This window comes from Pyrenophora tritici-repentis, chromosome 10 (genome assembly GCF_003171515.1).
Source record: "Pyrenophora tritici-repentis strain M4 chromosome 10, whole genome shotgun sequence".
Lineage (NCBI taxonomy): Eukaryota > Fungi > Ascomycota > Dothideomycetes > Pleosporales > Pleosporaceae > Pyrenophora > Pyrenophora tritici-repentis.
The window spans coordinates 3201940-3217125 of record NC_089399.1 but is presented as its reverse complement, the minus strand read 5'-3'; the positions used below and the strand labels follow the sequence as shown (position 1 = coordinate 3217125).

Genomic DNA, 15186 nt, shown 5'->3' with positions numbered 1-15186 from the left:
TCGTTGTTGCTCATTGTATTTGGAAAAAGAGGAAACATGGGTCCTATTGTAAGCTTTTTTTTTTTAGAAAAACAGGAAAGGGGTCTGAGTTGATAGAAGAGAGAAGGAGAAGGGGAACTTGGTAAGGATTTATATGAAAGATAAGCGAGTCAGAGATCCATAAGTCGATAATAGGTATCATTTCGAACGCGCACATAGAGAATGCGGTGATTAAAGTTTTCTTGCGGATGTTGTCGTGACGGAAAATTTAAGAAGACATAAAGTTTTAAGAGTAGAAGGTCAGGGAGATGCTGGAAAACACATCGTTTATAATTCCATGACTTTTTAGAACCACGGAATATTTTTCATTGTAAGGAATAGAAGAAGAGAAGGAGCAGAAACAGAGGGCCTTTATATACAGAAGATGTGTAACAAGGCTTCCCAGCTTTCCCATTGTAGCTTGAAATGTTGCATTTAAATAGTCAGCCGATGCGCAGAAGCCTTTCAACATATGAGAATTAGGTATTGATTTTGATTCTTGTCGGGGAAAGCAGGAAGATGGACACAAATAATAGACGAGTTCGATTTTCTAAACGCAAAATGATCTTTGGCTGCATGTACATGGTAATCAGTGGTTTTGATATGATTTTTACAGGCAGGGAAATGGACACATCATATTGTTTGTGTCCAGCCTCTTAAAAGAGAGAATTTACAAATGTGGTTTTCCGGGTTTTCAATTACAGGAACAGCTTTTCGAAATATTTAGGTAAAATCAGGGGTTCCGGCGATTTCCATGCCACGCTTGTATCGTTATTTTCACTCGCGCTACATTGAGGGTGCTTCGACTCAAGGACAGTCATCTGGTCTTCTTGTTTCAATCTTTGCTGCACAATAAACAGCATAGGACTTTTGAAACGGGAAATTACAGACAGCCTCTCAACACGCCATCCAAGCAGCGTGGTGTTGTCTCAGACAAAGAGACATTACCGTTACCGAAGTTGATTTAAGAAATAGAACAGCAGTAGAAAGTATAGAAAGAAGCTCTGCCCTTCCAGCTGCACGGGAGGATTTATGGGGGTTTTATCGCTCACCAACCAGAGTCGCTCATTCCAAATGATGAGGTCGTTTTCGAGGTTCTCCACATGTATGCGCGGTTTTCCATCTCTGTCCAGTGTCAAATTTAGTGGACTTGAAGAGTAATGGAAAGGGTTTTAAATAGAAGTATTCAGCACTGCCAGAAAACAGACGAAATAATGTTAGGCAAAATTGTTTTGAAAATCACCCAAGACCGTATTCTGCTTGCAATTTTAATTTTCAGAAGTAATGGATGATAGAGTAGAAGGTTGGAAGGAGCGAAAGAAGGTGGTACTTATACTCCGCTGCCGAACAAAGCAGTGAGCATGATGAGTTTCCACTGTTCTTTTGGAGTAACGCACGGGCCAGCGCACTCTCTCTTTTCCATCAACATTGTCTGCAGACTTCTGAAACAGTACACTCTCAACTGGAAATTTTAAATTTGTTCGTTTTTCCCACATGAGTGGTGTGGTTCGAAGAAGCGAGCAGAACATAAATCGTTCGTAAGGAAGTTTTAGATGAGAGACGAGAAGATCACATATCAAATGTTGCGATTTGGGGATATGTATGTATGTATGTATGTAATCCATTAGCGTCCTTTATCAGTCAGAGACTATGTAGGACGGTGGCAGATGCCATTCTAGCTATTTTTATCTCTCCTTTGATGTTCGTTGGTTATGTTTGACTAATGTAGTTTAGGCATGTCCTAGCTATTACAGGGGAGGAGAGAAAGTAAAACCCTATTATAGCTGCCTGTTTTTCCTTCTCTTCAACCTATCTCTTTTTGCAACGCTTTCCTCGTGTTCCTAAGTCTGAAAAAACCTCAAAGGGGAAAAAGCCATGGGATCTTGAACGAGGCGTAGGGTTGTAACAAGCTTAGCGTAGTGTTTGTAGTCGTAGCAGTGCGTGGCTCGGGTGTACTGCGGCTATAACCTGTCGCTTAGGTTTGCAGGGGTAGGTGAAAATTTGCGAGTTGGAGTAAGCCGTTCGATATTTTTTGGTAAAGCCACAAGTGGCGGTGAGAGGAGAAGGATTCGAACCTTCGACCTCTACTACACTGCAAATTTGGAGTGCGGTAAAGGAATACCAGGCGCTTTACCACTGCGCCATCCCCCCGCGATTTGGGGATAGAAGACGGGCCGAGCACGTTGCCTGCCGCAGAAAATTTATACATAAGCGTCTGTCTTCGTAGTTTTAAGATTAACACAAGCCACTCCCATAATGGGTTGCCAGGTGTGATTTAATTGATAAAGGAAAGCCACGGAAGGGTCATGAAGATTTCAATCGTCCCTTTTGAACGATACATAGATGGAACCGAAGCCCGTTTTAGTTTTCTGGTAATAAAGAAAGATATAGATGGTAAGCAGCAAGGGATCCAGAATAGTAAGTTTATACGCAGAAGAGCTACTGCTGTCATGTGTTCTTGGTCGGCCAACTCTGGTCGGTAGGTAAGAGTGATGAAGTAAATTTTAGACGATAAGTTGCATAGTAATCAGGGAAGTAATTATATGTGCAGAGAAGCTACTGCTCAACATCCAGAACTTTTTTGTTGCTCTTGATACTTGTGCTGTGAAAAGCCTTAGAGTACATCGCAATCCAAACCACTGCTTTTTAGAACAAGACACATCTCACTATCCGAGTATGATTTTAGAAAAAGAAGTAGTAAATTAAGTCAAGCAAGTGAGAAGTGTAGGCGAGGTATTATTTAATGCACAGAGCCACCGGCGCCATTTTTGCTTCGCAAATGGCATTTTTAGAAAAAGGACACAAGAAGCCGACAAACATCACGGCTCCCAGTAGTGATTCTAAGAAAACACATAGTATGCCAAGGCTGCTAGTTTTGGAAAGTGCTGAAGAGGAGTTTATGGACAAGTCGGAGAAGGAGAGAGCCCATAAGTAAAGTTTTGTAGTGGAATATGCTGTCCCCATGGATTTTTTTCTTTATGTTCGTTGCAAACTTCCCAGTCGTTCCCCCGATAAATCACAATGCGTCCCGTTTCTTTTCTGGAACAGATCATTTTTTTTAGTGGATACTTTGGAAAAAGGGGAAATGGAAGGAACAAGAGGATGGTAAGTTAAAAAAGATGCGGAGGTTATTATATAGGGAGTGGACCCCGCGACCACACATGCTGTGGATGTACTGGCAATTTTAGATGTAAAATGGTGTAGACAAAAAGAAAAGTCACTGGATATTCTTGAAGGCTTTAACCATTTCAGAGACATGCCTCGAATATCTTGATTTTTTAGAAGAATTTAGAAGAATGCCTCAACGAAGGTTCTCCATGAGTCTCTTCATCCATCACTTTTATAATTCACAACACCTGGAAAATGGAGGAGAGAAGGAAGGGAAGGCGGGACATCATTTATATATTCTCAGGAAGAGTCCGAGAACGGACCATATGGTCGTTTGTCGTGGGACGCTAACTTATTGAGATTGTACAATACACACACAGCCACATCTAGTCAATCCATAACTTTTGGGGGATATCTCAATCAAAAACAACCTTCTTCCCCGCCATCTTGCTTCCAGAAAGATCAATCTTCAACTTCTTACTCTCCTTTGCCATCTTCGCTGCCTGCCAACTAGGATGCAATTCGCCCTTATCATCCCGCTTGACTCCCAGTCCCATTTTCCTGTCCTTCTTATCGCGCCGATCACCCAGTGGCTCTGCGTTTGTTCCACTCTGCTGCGGGCCTCTGCCTGTTGTGGGCTTTCCTTTCCTTTGGTGTTTGTCATCGGAGACTGCGCCTCGTTTGGGGTCCCAGCCAGCGTTGCGTTGTGCCTTCTCGAGATGTTTGGCTTTCTGACCAAATTTCAGTTCTGCAATCTTTTGACGGGCGCGTTGGCCGCGACGGTTCTTTCGTGGCGCAACGTCCTCGTCAAGATCAGAGGCTTCTGACTCAGAGCCAGAAAAGTAAGCGGCGTGGCTGAGGGCGGGGAGGAAGGCAGAAGAAGTGGATTTAGCTTCGTCGAGTTTGGTCTTTGACTTTTTCGTGGGTATAGAGGCTTCATCAGAGTCAGAGCCGGAGTCAGATTCGGACTCGTCCGATGGTGGCGCTATTAACCGAGATGTTTCCGTTTTACTGTCTGTCTTGTCATCGCTGCTGAAGCCCTCGAAAGATGTGCCTTCCTCGTCGTCGCCCTCACTCTCACTGTCCGCCTCGAGGTCGTCTTCCGGGTCGTGATCGTTCTCGCTATCTGCGATGCTCGGCGGTCGTTCGTCATCTGTAACGGAAGCTGCGCTGTCTTCCTCGCCAGACGAAGGCTCCGCTATCCGCGCGCTGAAAGCCATGTATGGATCATCCTCTCCGTCGCTCGCTTCCTTCATCTCGACATCCTGCTTCTCCACCGCCTTCGCAGCCTTTATATTCTTAGGTTTCTTCTCAAACTCCGTCTTGCTCTCCGCGACCGGCGCATCGCTCTTGCCTACCTCCAGTATGCCTTTCAACTCCTCGATTACGCCATCCACCACTTTCTTGACCTGGACCACCTTGAACAGCCTTGCCGTGACATTGAGCGTATTTGTATCCTTGGACCCTTCCCGTATACCAGCAATGTATTCCCGTAGCGGTTCGGCATCCTTCAAGCTTTTCACCCTCGCCAGCGTCTTGCGCAAATGTTGATCCGCCAGCTGTTCCAGATTGAGCGCCTTCAAAACGGTATACTCGGCTTCTAAGCGCTCAATGGCTTTTCGGTCGTTCTTCTTAGTCGCGTACTTCTTCCTGCGACTGTGTTTTTGACGCTCAAGCACAGAGCCATGGCGAAGCGCTTGGAAGAGAGGTTTTTGCGCATCGACGATACATTTTTCGCAATACTTTGCGCGTTTCGCTGGCGGGGGCGCGGCAATCTTTTGAGTCGGGGGAGGCGAGGAGCGCTTTCGTTTCGGCATCGTGGGCGACGTTCGTGATGTTTGCGATGGTGTTTAGGTGCTGGCGGAAATTTTGGAGATTGCCAGTTCTTATCGATAAGCTCGGCTCATCCTGCCTTTTTCAGCCGCTCACCACTTCGTTCCTTCACCTCGGCACTGACATCACTCATCAACCAAAAAGAAGTATATTGCGTCTCTGATGAAGCTCTAGGAAGATATCTAGATATATCTCTATGATATTTAATTCGATTTGCCTCTTCACTCATGCTAAGTCTCCCCTGAATGGCCATTCTAACCTAGGCCGTTGTCTTTTCGTCGGTGCAGTTACTTGAGATCACATCAACATGATCAGTTCTCATATACTCTTCCATTTCTGAATAATCACATCTACTACCCATGATTGGAAAATCATATATGCGCGGCACGGATACCATCTCGCATCTCGCATTTCCCCATCCCTTCCCCACCCACGTCAACCTCCCTATCAATCCACATTTATCCCAAATCTTCCCCCAGCACTACTTCCACACTGATATCCCTCAGCAAACCCGGAGTCATGGGTCCTATCCTTCACCGATCCCACACGACTCCCACTCACTGAGCCACTAGCACGGCTCGACACGTGGCTGCGGATACTGGGCTCGTACTCTACCTCTACCGCTACAAGCTCCGTACCCAAAGCGTGCGAGCGTTGACTCGCAGCAGAAACGTGTGAACGAGGCGGCGTAGGTATATGAAGCTGGCTAACACTGCTTCTATGAGAGGAAACATGCGACGCGAGACTTGGAGTCATCGATCTTCCTCTCGCCCTTTCTGAAGTGTAATATTCTTCTGCATGGCCTGAATATGCATTGCTTCTTGAGGCTGGAGCAGGGGCACGCGGAGGTAGCATTTGCTGTGCGCGGGGGGTGGTAGGGTCCGGTGTGGTGCTGAGGTGGTGCATTGGAATGCGCATATGGTCCTCGGGAAGGTACAGCTGCGGGTTGATATCCTGCTGCCCCTCCCCCGCGAGCTGGTAGTAGATGAAGTTTCAAGATTGTTCAGAGCTCCATATCCCTTTTGGCATTGCCCCCAACCCTCTGCCGGCACATCGAGCACTCCTCTTTTTCCACCACGTAGTGATACATATTCCGCTTGTTTTTTACTCTCCTTGACTACTTGCAACTTGCCGTCTCTGGGATTTCTTTCAATCTTAGCGGAACCTCTCCGCCTGCGAGCCATTTTACAAACGGCGCTGGTTGTTGTTTTAATGTTGCTTGCTTTTTTGGTGGTGGCATGGTGATGCGATTAAGAATAAGATATGTTTGATGTGTAAGGTGTCTATTTGTGGTTTCTTAAGTATAGTATATGAGTTTCTGTGGAACTGTAGTATTACTAATGTTGTTTTTATATTGGAAAAGGGGGGTGATGGTATAGTGACTGTGAAGAAGTTCATTCATGGCGCCTGGGTCAAAGAGTAAATTGATGCCATGAAAAGCTTCACTTGTATAGCAATTACAGTCATTGAGTGATCGAATCGAGTTCGCACATTACATAATAAGCAGAGATCTTGCGCTGCAGACAGCTATCAATCCTCACTGAAGCTCAGTGACGGACTCGCTACTGAAATCCTTGTAGTCTTCATACGTACAATAGAATTATCAAGTCGAGTGAGACCTGTCACCTCTCCAGCAAGCAGCATTCTCAGCGACGCCCATTTCCTCCACCAGGCTCTTCAAAAACAAACCTAGGTGCATGCATATCCTCATGTCTCCCATATCTTCCTCTACTCGCCGCTCTTCCACTCCTACCCATACCCCGTGTATCACCACCGTCACCACCACCACTGCCGCCGCTGCCGCCATCTCGATGCTCTCTCGCTCCCCCACCCCCCCACATCCGCCCTACCTAAACTTTCCGCCAACCCCGGATTCCTCCGCAACCACTCCTCCTCCCTCTCCCTACACTCCTCCATATACTCCTGCCATCTCCTATCTGCCCTTTCTCTCTTTGCCATTCTTCTCTCTTCATGAGTCTGCCCTTCCTGCCTCCTCGGCAGTAGTGTGGCGTTTCGTCTATTGGGGCCGGATATGGGGGGAGTAAAAGGAGTCGGGGCTGTCGGGGTCGCCGTGGAGGTAAAGGCGTGCTGGGGTTGTGGATTTGAAGAGGGAGAAGAAACCCATTGGGAAATAGGACAGTGAGTGAACCGGGGCTTGCGGAGTGGGTTGGAAATTGAGATTTGTGGTGGTTAAGTGTTGTAAAAAGGTCGATGTATTGGCTTAGTGTAGATGTTCCTTGTATAGAGTGCAGAGAAAGGGTGCTGAGTTAATGTCGATTTTTATATGGTTAGTTCTTAATAACCAATTCTTAGTAGAACGTCAGCGCCGACAACTACAGTCCACACAGTCATTTTCACTCTCTGACCTGTACAAAAAACACATCTTCATATCATACTGCTGTTGACATTTGCTCTATATCTATATACATTCCTGCAAGACGTAACAGGATATTTACATACAACAAAACATCATCTTCACAAACCCGCTGTGAAGGCCATCTAGAAAAATGAATTCATACCCTCCTTCCGCCTAAGCGCAACGTGAAGGAAGATGTAAATAATAATACCAAAACCCGTCATACCAGAGATGACGCCAAAGCCCAAGAGGTACTTGGGGCTGTCCTTGGCTGGGAAAAGGTATGCGCCGTAGATCTGTGCTAGGTTGCCCATGGCATTGACTAGAGCAATGGCAATGGCCCTGACCTCTGGTTGCATGGATCCGAATGTCGCACTAGCAAAGGAGAGAGAGACGGCGTTGGAAGACCAGAGACCGGCGGCCATGAGGACGAGGAGTGCGTATCTTGCTTTAAATTCGTAGACGACGCAGACCAGGATCGATGTTATGAGGGAGAAGCTGAGCCATGAGGCGATCACAAGACCACGGTGGTTGGAGATGGAGTCGGCAAAGTAGGTAGTAACTGCTGTGCAGACAAAAGCAACTGCGTAAATGGGAACAGTCATGTACTGCGCAGTCACTCTGTCGGTATATCCGAGGCCGTGGACAAGGGTAGGGTAGAAGTATGAGAGGGTCGAGGAGCCGACGATGACCTGGGGAGTATTAGTGGCATTTTCAAAAAATGCGTGTATGCAGCAAAACTTACCATGTAACCAAGGATGAACGAGATAGTCCTCCAGTCAAAGATTGCAAGACGGAGAGACTTCATCTTTCCCATTCTCTCCTCGCCTTCCACGTGGGTCTGGACACCGCCCTCCCGGAGGCGCGCCGTGGCAATGGCTCGTTCGCGGTCAGTCAGACGCTTGGTGTTTGCCGGGAAATCCAAAAGGATAAAGTATGAAGCCATCGCCCAGATCACTGTCGCCGCGCCCTCAATAATAAACAACCAACGCCAGCCTGCGAGTCCTGCAGTGCCATCCATACCGCCTGTAATGGCACCAGCAAGAAGACCACCAAAAGCACCACTCAGGATAGCCGCAGACATGTATACACCAAAACGCTTCGATTGTTCGTCCTTCTTGTACCAGGATGAGATGATGAGGATGATACCAGGGGCGAAACCGGCTTCGAATACACCGACGAGGATCCGCAGTCCAAGGAGGTGCTTAAAGTCGTTGATGGCAGCCATGCAGCAAGTCAAACCACCCCAGATGCTCATTATGATTGGCAAGTAGACGGAGGGCTTGAGACGGACGAGGAGCATGTTCGATGGCGGCTCGAATACGACGTATGTGACGAAGAAAACTACCAGGGCGGTCGAGTATTGTTGCGAAGTGAGCTTGAGGTCATCGCCCATTCCAGCGATTTTCGCGTTTCCGATACTGCAAAAGTTAGTTTTTGGTTTCACGAATCTGGCAGCTCGCTTACTTGGTGCGGTCCATGTACGATAGCAGGTACATGAGCCATATCGTCGGTAGCAGAAAAAGATCAATCTTGCGAACGAGCTTCTGCTCCTCTTCCGGTGTCCAAGTGATATCACTGGAGACCTCAACGTGCTTTGCGGAGTCCATCTCCTTGATGTCTGCCGAGTGGCGTATCGACGTCATTGTTTCCGAGACGTGTGTGGTGCCAGGGTGCAAAACGAAGTTTTTGATGCGAAAGATCAAGATGGGGAGACTAATGCGTATCTTGTGCAATGTCGCAACACCACCCACAACGATGAACCTAGAAAAGTGCGATAACCAGAAGCTTTATAGATCATGGCCTGTCCAGCAGGCCGTTATAGCCTAGGGTCTGCTAGTGTTGCCCGTTCGCAACAAGACGACCTGAACTGCCCCAGATTATTTCGGCCCTTCTTCGTCTACCCCAGGTCTAAGCCTGTCAACCGAAGTTGCCGCATGCGGCCCAGAGATGCGGGTTAGGCCCCGGTCATGATTGGCCTAGAATACGGCGGGAATCGTACCAAGCATACAGCCAGTTCTCGTCCGACCCGTGTGCCTCGAGGCGAAAATGTGCCACTAAGCGAAGGCGTTTTGCGCTCGCGTCGAGCTGGCATCGCACATGGCTCTCAACGGTGCCACCCCTGTACGATACGCATGGTTCTCACGGGTTCTCGCGGCGTTGGAGAAGCTCGGGACCGAGGAGAAACCACAATTGTTGCCACCAGGTGTTGTGGGGTAGAGGAATGTCTTGTACTTAAACATGCGGGGATCCAGACGTGTGATGTTCGTTCACCAATCTATCTGTCGGATCCCCCATTCTTCGCGCGACCTGCCAATTCTCGTCAAAGTTGCTCAATCTACACACCTACCTGCCAGCCATGTCTCCCTCCGCAGTCCTACCACAAGCGGACCCGACGGTGCCTGCAGCTGCCAGCGCCAATGATGCTCAAGTCGAGCAAAGCGTTCCTAATCCCGTATATCTTACTACGGAGCCGAAGGAGGACTTTGACTGGAAGATTACCCTGAAGGGCAAGGTAGTCGCTATTACCGGTGCCAACAGAGGTAGGTCGGATGCATGTCCTGATTTGCGACAATTACTGATTTTGTAGGCATTGGACTCGGTCTCGCGACGGTATGCCTTGCGAACGACGTCGCTGAAGTTTATTCTTTGGACCTTTTCGTGCCCGGCGACGAGTTTGAGGCGCTTCAAAAGGCAAACCCCAAGCGGGTCCACTACATACACTGCGATGTGACGTCTGAAGAGAGCGTCACGGAAGCAATAGACAAAATTGTCGCGCAGTCGGGCCGTATTGACGGTATGATTGCCAATGCGGGCATGACCAAGCACCAGCCCGCGCTCGACTTTGACCGCCCCCAGCTCGAACAGCTGTTTAATCTCAACGTCTTTGGCGCATACTTTTGCGCAACCGCAGCCGCAAAGAAGTTTATCGAGTTGGGCATCAAGGGCTCAATCGTTTTCACCGCCTCGATGACTTCGTACAGGCCGAACAGAGCTGCACCGTCTGCGCCGTATGGAGGAACAAAGGGTGCTGTCCGCAACATGGCACACACGCTGGCGATGGAGTGGGCAAAGCACGGAATCCGCGTCAACTCCATCTCTCCAGGCTTTGTGCGCACACAAATGACATACTACGTCGAGAGGGCAGCGGACTGGAACTTGAAGATGCAGTACTATGGCGGCATGCCTAGATTGGCCGACCCTCGCGAACTTGGCGGAGCCTACGTGTATTTGCTGTCGGATGCCGCCAGCTACACCACGGGTATCGATATCCCAGTCGCAGGTATTGTCGGTGCCTGGTAGAGGTTCCTTGTCTTCTTGTTCATATTTTTTACGCCGTATGACATGCATTGGGTGGCGTTGGAAAAGGTCTGATGGCCATGATAATTTAGAAACACAAATCAAAGTCAAACAAAGTCAAACTCTGTTTCCGGTGCCTAAACACGTTGGGTTGCTGAAATCGCCGCAAGCCGGGTGCGGGAGTGGGATGTGAAGGTGAAGCGACCCGTGGACGGGCGTCAACGCAGAGCATGCGCGAGCCGACAGCCGCGGCCGCCTGACTAAGCTGAGTGGTATGCGGATGCACCCATTGGACGCTTTGGCGATGAACATAAATTCGAGAAGCTTCACACGTCCTGAGTTTGACCGTCATGACGATGCACAGGGCCTACTCTAAGTATATGAGGCCTCCAACTTAAAACGGTGGTGGACAGTGCATTCTCAAGCTGGCGCGGGGTCTCCAGAGGCACCATCCGACGCGCGCGCTCTTTACTGCAAGCCTGACCTATCTATCACCCCCATAATTCCGTCTCTGCGCGATCCCGCAAGATACCCACTGCGCAGACGCCGTTTTCGTCTCGGACCTGTTGAGGGCCTGAATTGCCGTTCCTGTTCCTGTTCCCCACACCGATCGACCCAATCCCAACCCCGAAGCCTTGAGACGTTCCAAAGCAAGCCAAGTTGCACCAGCATGCGCAACATCATCCGTGATGCCCGAATCGTCCACAGGCCCTCCTAAGCCTAGAAAACCCCGGCCTTCTCGAGCGCGAGTAAGTCCATGCGCGCCCATCTCGTATCAGATTATAGACTGACTCAGCTCCTTCTCTCTCACAGGGCTTGCGCACAACTACTGGTTGGTATGTTCTTTTGGCCCATCTTTGATGCGCATCATCACTCGGTGCTGCCAGCTGCTGTCACGTGACACACTTTGCCCTCATCGACATTGAAAGTCTGTTCCCACATCAGCTGACCCTGACAGCCTCACCTGTAGACGAAGAAGAGTCAAATGTGACGAGCAACGGCCTCGTTGTGCAACATGCACCAAATCCGACAGGGAGTGCCTGTATTCTTCACCAAACGACACTCCGGGTGCAAACAGCACTGCATCCGGCTCAGTACAGTCTGCGACGTCGCCGGCACATGATGATGCGTCGGTGGCTACCACATCGCCAAACCCGGCCAGGCGCCTCATCCCAAGTGACATGGATCCTATGCTCTTCAAAAATTCACCCGAACTTTTGTTCGACTCGCCTTCTACTATCCTCAACTCTTTGCCATCTCCCAATTCTGCACCCTTGGCCTACTACGACCTGCTTGCGGAAGATGCCATCAACAACATTGACAAATACAATCTCAATGTCGACCTTGATAGGGACCCCTTCTCGCGCCGCTCAAGCCCCATGCCAGGGGCAACACCAGAGTCATCAAATATTGACCCACAGCTTTACACACCTGAGCATCTAGGAGGACCCGAGTCTGTAGTGCATGAGGAATGGAACACTACCGAGGTTATACCTCTGTCAGATAATGAGCTTGTGCTATTAAAACACTACGTCAGCGTAATCGGGCCCATACTGGATTTGATGGATCCCTCGAGGCAGTTTACTGTAACGGTTCCTCCCCTAGCCGTTCACAACGTGGGCCTTTTGAAGTCTCTGCTGGCTGTGTCGGCACGACACATGGCACTCTTGAGCGAGCCACAACTGCACCGACTCAATCTGGATGACTCTACGTCAGACAATGACAATAGCTCTGCATACCTCCGCAGTCCCCTGATACAAGCTGCAACACAATACTACTACGAGACCCTCCATTACCTCTCAAAGAATCTCTTCTACCCATCATATTCGAAATCAAGAGAGATTATAGCAACATCCATTCTTATAAGCACGTACGAGATGTGGGACGCAGAAGGCCAGTACAGCAATGGGGCATGGGAAAGACATCTCCGTGGTATATTTTGGATACAAAGAAGTCAAAACAACAATGGAGAGTGCAGAGATCCACTCAGAAGAGCCGCTTGGTGGCAATGGTTGCGCCAAGATAGTTGGGTTGCTTTACGTGAAGGGCGAAGGGTACTTACCATATGGAGACCTACCAAGCGGCTGATGGACCTAAGCGCAGACGAACTTGCCTTGCGCATACAGTATATTTGTGGGCGCTGTGTAGACTTTGCCGCTAATGAGAAAAAGTATGATATGAGCACGCGCATCGACCAAGGCGCGAAGCTACTGCAAGCACTCGAAGATTGGTACAGGGTGCTTCCGCGCGCATTCCATCCCATTCATCGGGGAACACCTGAGCCAGGCGCGTTATTCGCACCAATCTGGATACATCCTCCGGCGTATGCAGCCGCAATTCAAGCATTCCATGTTGCTCGAATCATTGTTCTTGTCAACCAGCCTTCAATGGGAGGCATAGACGAGTTCCGGATTCGACAGCGATTCCTGGATGAGAGTGTTGAGACAATCTGTGGTATCGCGATGCTGGATCATCAAGGAAAAGATCTTCCGAGCGCGATGATCAACTGCCAGGCCCTATATGCTGGTAAGTTTCTTGGTCTGATTCTCATGTGACTCTATACTTACGGATCTCAGCTGGTCTATGCGTTCAGAACCCCGTCAAGCAGACAGCCATCCTCCGTCTCTTGGATCAGATACTTGACATTACCAAGTTTCCACCAAAGACATTACTCGACGATCTGGCCAACTACTGGCGGGCTGAGTCATGACAGACAATGGGACTCCACACTTGATCGCAAGCATGCATGCGTCCCGCATTCTACTACGTCATGAGCCACCATTGTGGTCCACGAGACCGTGACCCACGTGAAGCGCACCTTTGAGTGCTTAAACGAATAAGCTTTACCAAGACGCGGAGGGTATTCTGTTCAGCCAGGACAGGCTTTTTAGAGCCAGCAACCGGAGGATTATGCGGCATAAGCGCGGGGCCTCGTCGAAATTTATCATATTCCCATTTATGCTTATCGTCTTTCTCCAAACCACGATTTTGGGGAAATCATGGGGAAGACTTCGCATGAGCTCTCAACAATGGGGTAAAAGCGGGGTGCATACCATAAGTGCTGATCAACTCAAGCGCAAGACAGCTGGTGTTTTCGCAAAAACGGTGTTAGTGCTGATCTTGGTGGGTCTCACTTGCACAGAGAACCTGGATACCAAACTCTGTATATGTGCCTCGTTGCGAGGCACACGAGCCAAGACTGAGGTTCCGACTAAGCATTCAGCGGGCTCGCCGAAGCATCTCTCACGCCTCCCGCGCACGCGGAGAGGGAACCAAGCTGCTCGACACGGGCGCCAATGAGCGGATGGTTTCCCCGCGGCTTTCTTCAAGGAGAAGAGCTCGGAACTGCGCAGGCCTGGTTCCGGAACGGTTCCGAAGAAGTCGACAAACTACTAACAAACCGAATATACTCACGTTCTGAGCTCCTAACATCTTCTTCATCTTGAACTTACAGCACGATCAATCATCATGACAGCAAAAAAGAGCAACCGTACTTTGGCGATACTCGATGCCGCTACAGCAGGGAACTATGGCGTAATGGCCGCGATTGCGTACGAGACACCCATCAACATCATCTACAGACCTAACATGCCTCAGCTACAATGTCGAGCAACTGACAGCCCTCATCCGCGCCGCTGAAGCTAAACGCTCGCCTCTTATCATTCAACTCTTCCCCTCAACACTCAAGCAACTACCCCTCCTTGCACACGCCGCGGCCCATGCCGTTAAGACAGCGACAGTACCACTCTCACTGCACATTGACCACGCACAAAATGTGGAACACATTCGGGAAATCATCGCGACTCTCCCAGTGGATTCGGTCATGGTGGATATGTCGCATTATGATGAAGCCGAGAATCTGGAGAAGACGAAGATATTGACAAAAGAGTGCCATGATCGTGGCATTGCTGTAGAAGCTGAGAGTGGAAGGATTGAGGGAGGTGAAGATGGAATTGCGGATACTGGAGACTTAGAAGGTATGTTGCTATGTGTCGGAAGCACACAATCAGCTAACACGATACAGCGCTTTTCACATCACCCGAAGACGTTGACAACTTTGTCAACGCCGGAGTTGATATCCTTGCTCCTTCGATCGGCAACGTTCATGGCGAGTATGGCCCAGCGGGACCTAAGGAAGGTCAGCTACATTATGACCGCCTCGAGGCGATCGACAAGCAGATCAACAAGCGCGTAATCATTGCATTGCACGGAACCAACGACTTTCCCCCTGAGGTCATGCAGCGATGCATTCGCTCCGGTGCGGTGAAGTTGAACGTCAACAAGTTGTTGCTAGAAGTGGGCAATGAGGTTCTGAGGAAGCAAGCGCCAACCACCCCACTGGCCAAGTTGATTGATCTACAAATGGACGTCATACAAAAGGAGACAGAGCGATGGATGGATATCTGCGGAAGCAGCGGCAAAGCATGATAGTGATAGCATAGTTCAAAAGTTAGACCAACGCAATAGCAATCATTCAGTAACATTACAAATTCCATTGGCGAGCGTGACGAGCCAGACGAAAAGTATCACAAGCAACACCAAACTGCCGATACCCGAATCCCGAGATCCAA

At 49.2% G+C, this 15186-nt stretch overlaps 5 protein-coding genes across 5 annotated transcripts; 3 read left to right on the top strand and 2 right to left on the bottom strand.

Moving 5' to 3' along the window:
* Window positions 1-3542: 3542 nt before the first annotated feature.
* PtrM4_050540 (uncharacterized protein) lies at window positions 3543-3683 on the bottom strand (the record flags this gene model as incomplete). Its single annotated transcript, XM_001936850.2, has 1 exon — window positions 3543-3683. One exon carries the CDS (start codon window positions 3681-3683, stop codon window positions 3543-3545), a length of 141 nt encoding a protein of 46 aa, XP_001936885.2.
* A 3775-nt stretch (window positions 3684-7458) lies between these two features.
* PtrM4_050530 (ProP, Permease major facilitator superfamily) lies at window positions 7459-8961 on the bottom strand (the record flags this gene model as incomplete). Its single annotated transcript, XM_001936848.2, has 3 exons — window positions 7459-8007; window positions 8061-8736; window positions 8783-8961. 3 exons carry the CDS (start codon window positions 8959-8961, stop codon window positions 7459-7461), a joined length of 1404 nt encoding a protein of 467 aa, XP_001936883.1.
* Window positions 8962-9674: 713 nt separating this feature from the next.
* On the top strand, window positions 9675-10618 carry PtrM4_050520 (FabG, Dehydrogenase with different specificities (related to short-chain alcohol dehydrogenase); the record flags this gene model as incomplete). The annotated part of the gene is made up of 2 exons (XM_001936847.1): window positions 9675-9858; window positions 9906-10618. 2 exons carry the CDS (start codon window positions 9675-9677, stop codon window positions 10616-10618), a joined length of 897 nt encoding a protein of 298 aa, XP_001936882.1.
* Window positions 10619-11796: 1178 nt separating this feature from the next.
* On the top strand, window positions 11797-13325 carry PtrM4_050510 (Fungal-trans-2 domain containing protein; the record flags this gene model as incomplete). The annotated part of the gene is made up of 2 exons (XM_001936846.2): window positions 11797-13141; window positions 13192-13325. 2 exons carry the CDS (start codon window positions 11797-11799, stop codon window positions 13323-13325), a joined length of 1479 nt encoding a protein of 492 aa, XP_001936881.2.
* A 758-nt stretch (window positions 13326-14083) lies between these two features.
* Window positions 14084-15043, top strand: PtrM4_050500 (Fba, Fructose-tagatose bisphosphate aldolase; the record flags this gene model as incomplete). The annotated part of the gene is made up of 3 exons (XM_001936845.1): window positions 14084-14166; window positions 14213-14592; window positions 14640-15043. 3 exons carry the CDS (start codon window positions 14084-14086, stop codon window positions 15041-15043), a joined length of 867 nt encoding a protein of 288 aa, XP_001936880.1.
* Between the last annotated feature and the right edge of the window lie 143 nt (window positions 15044-15186).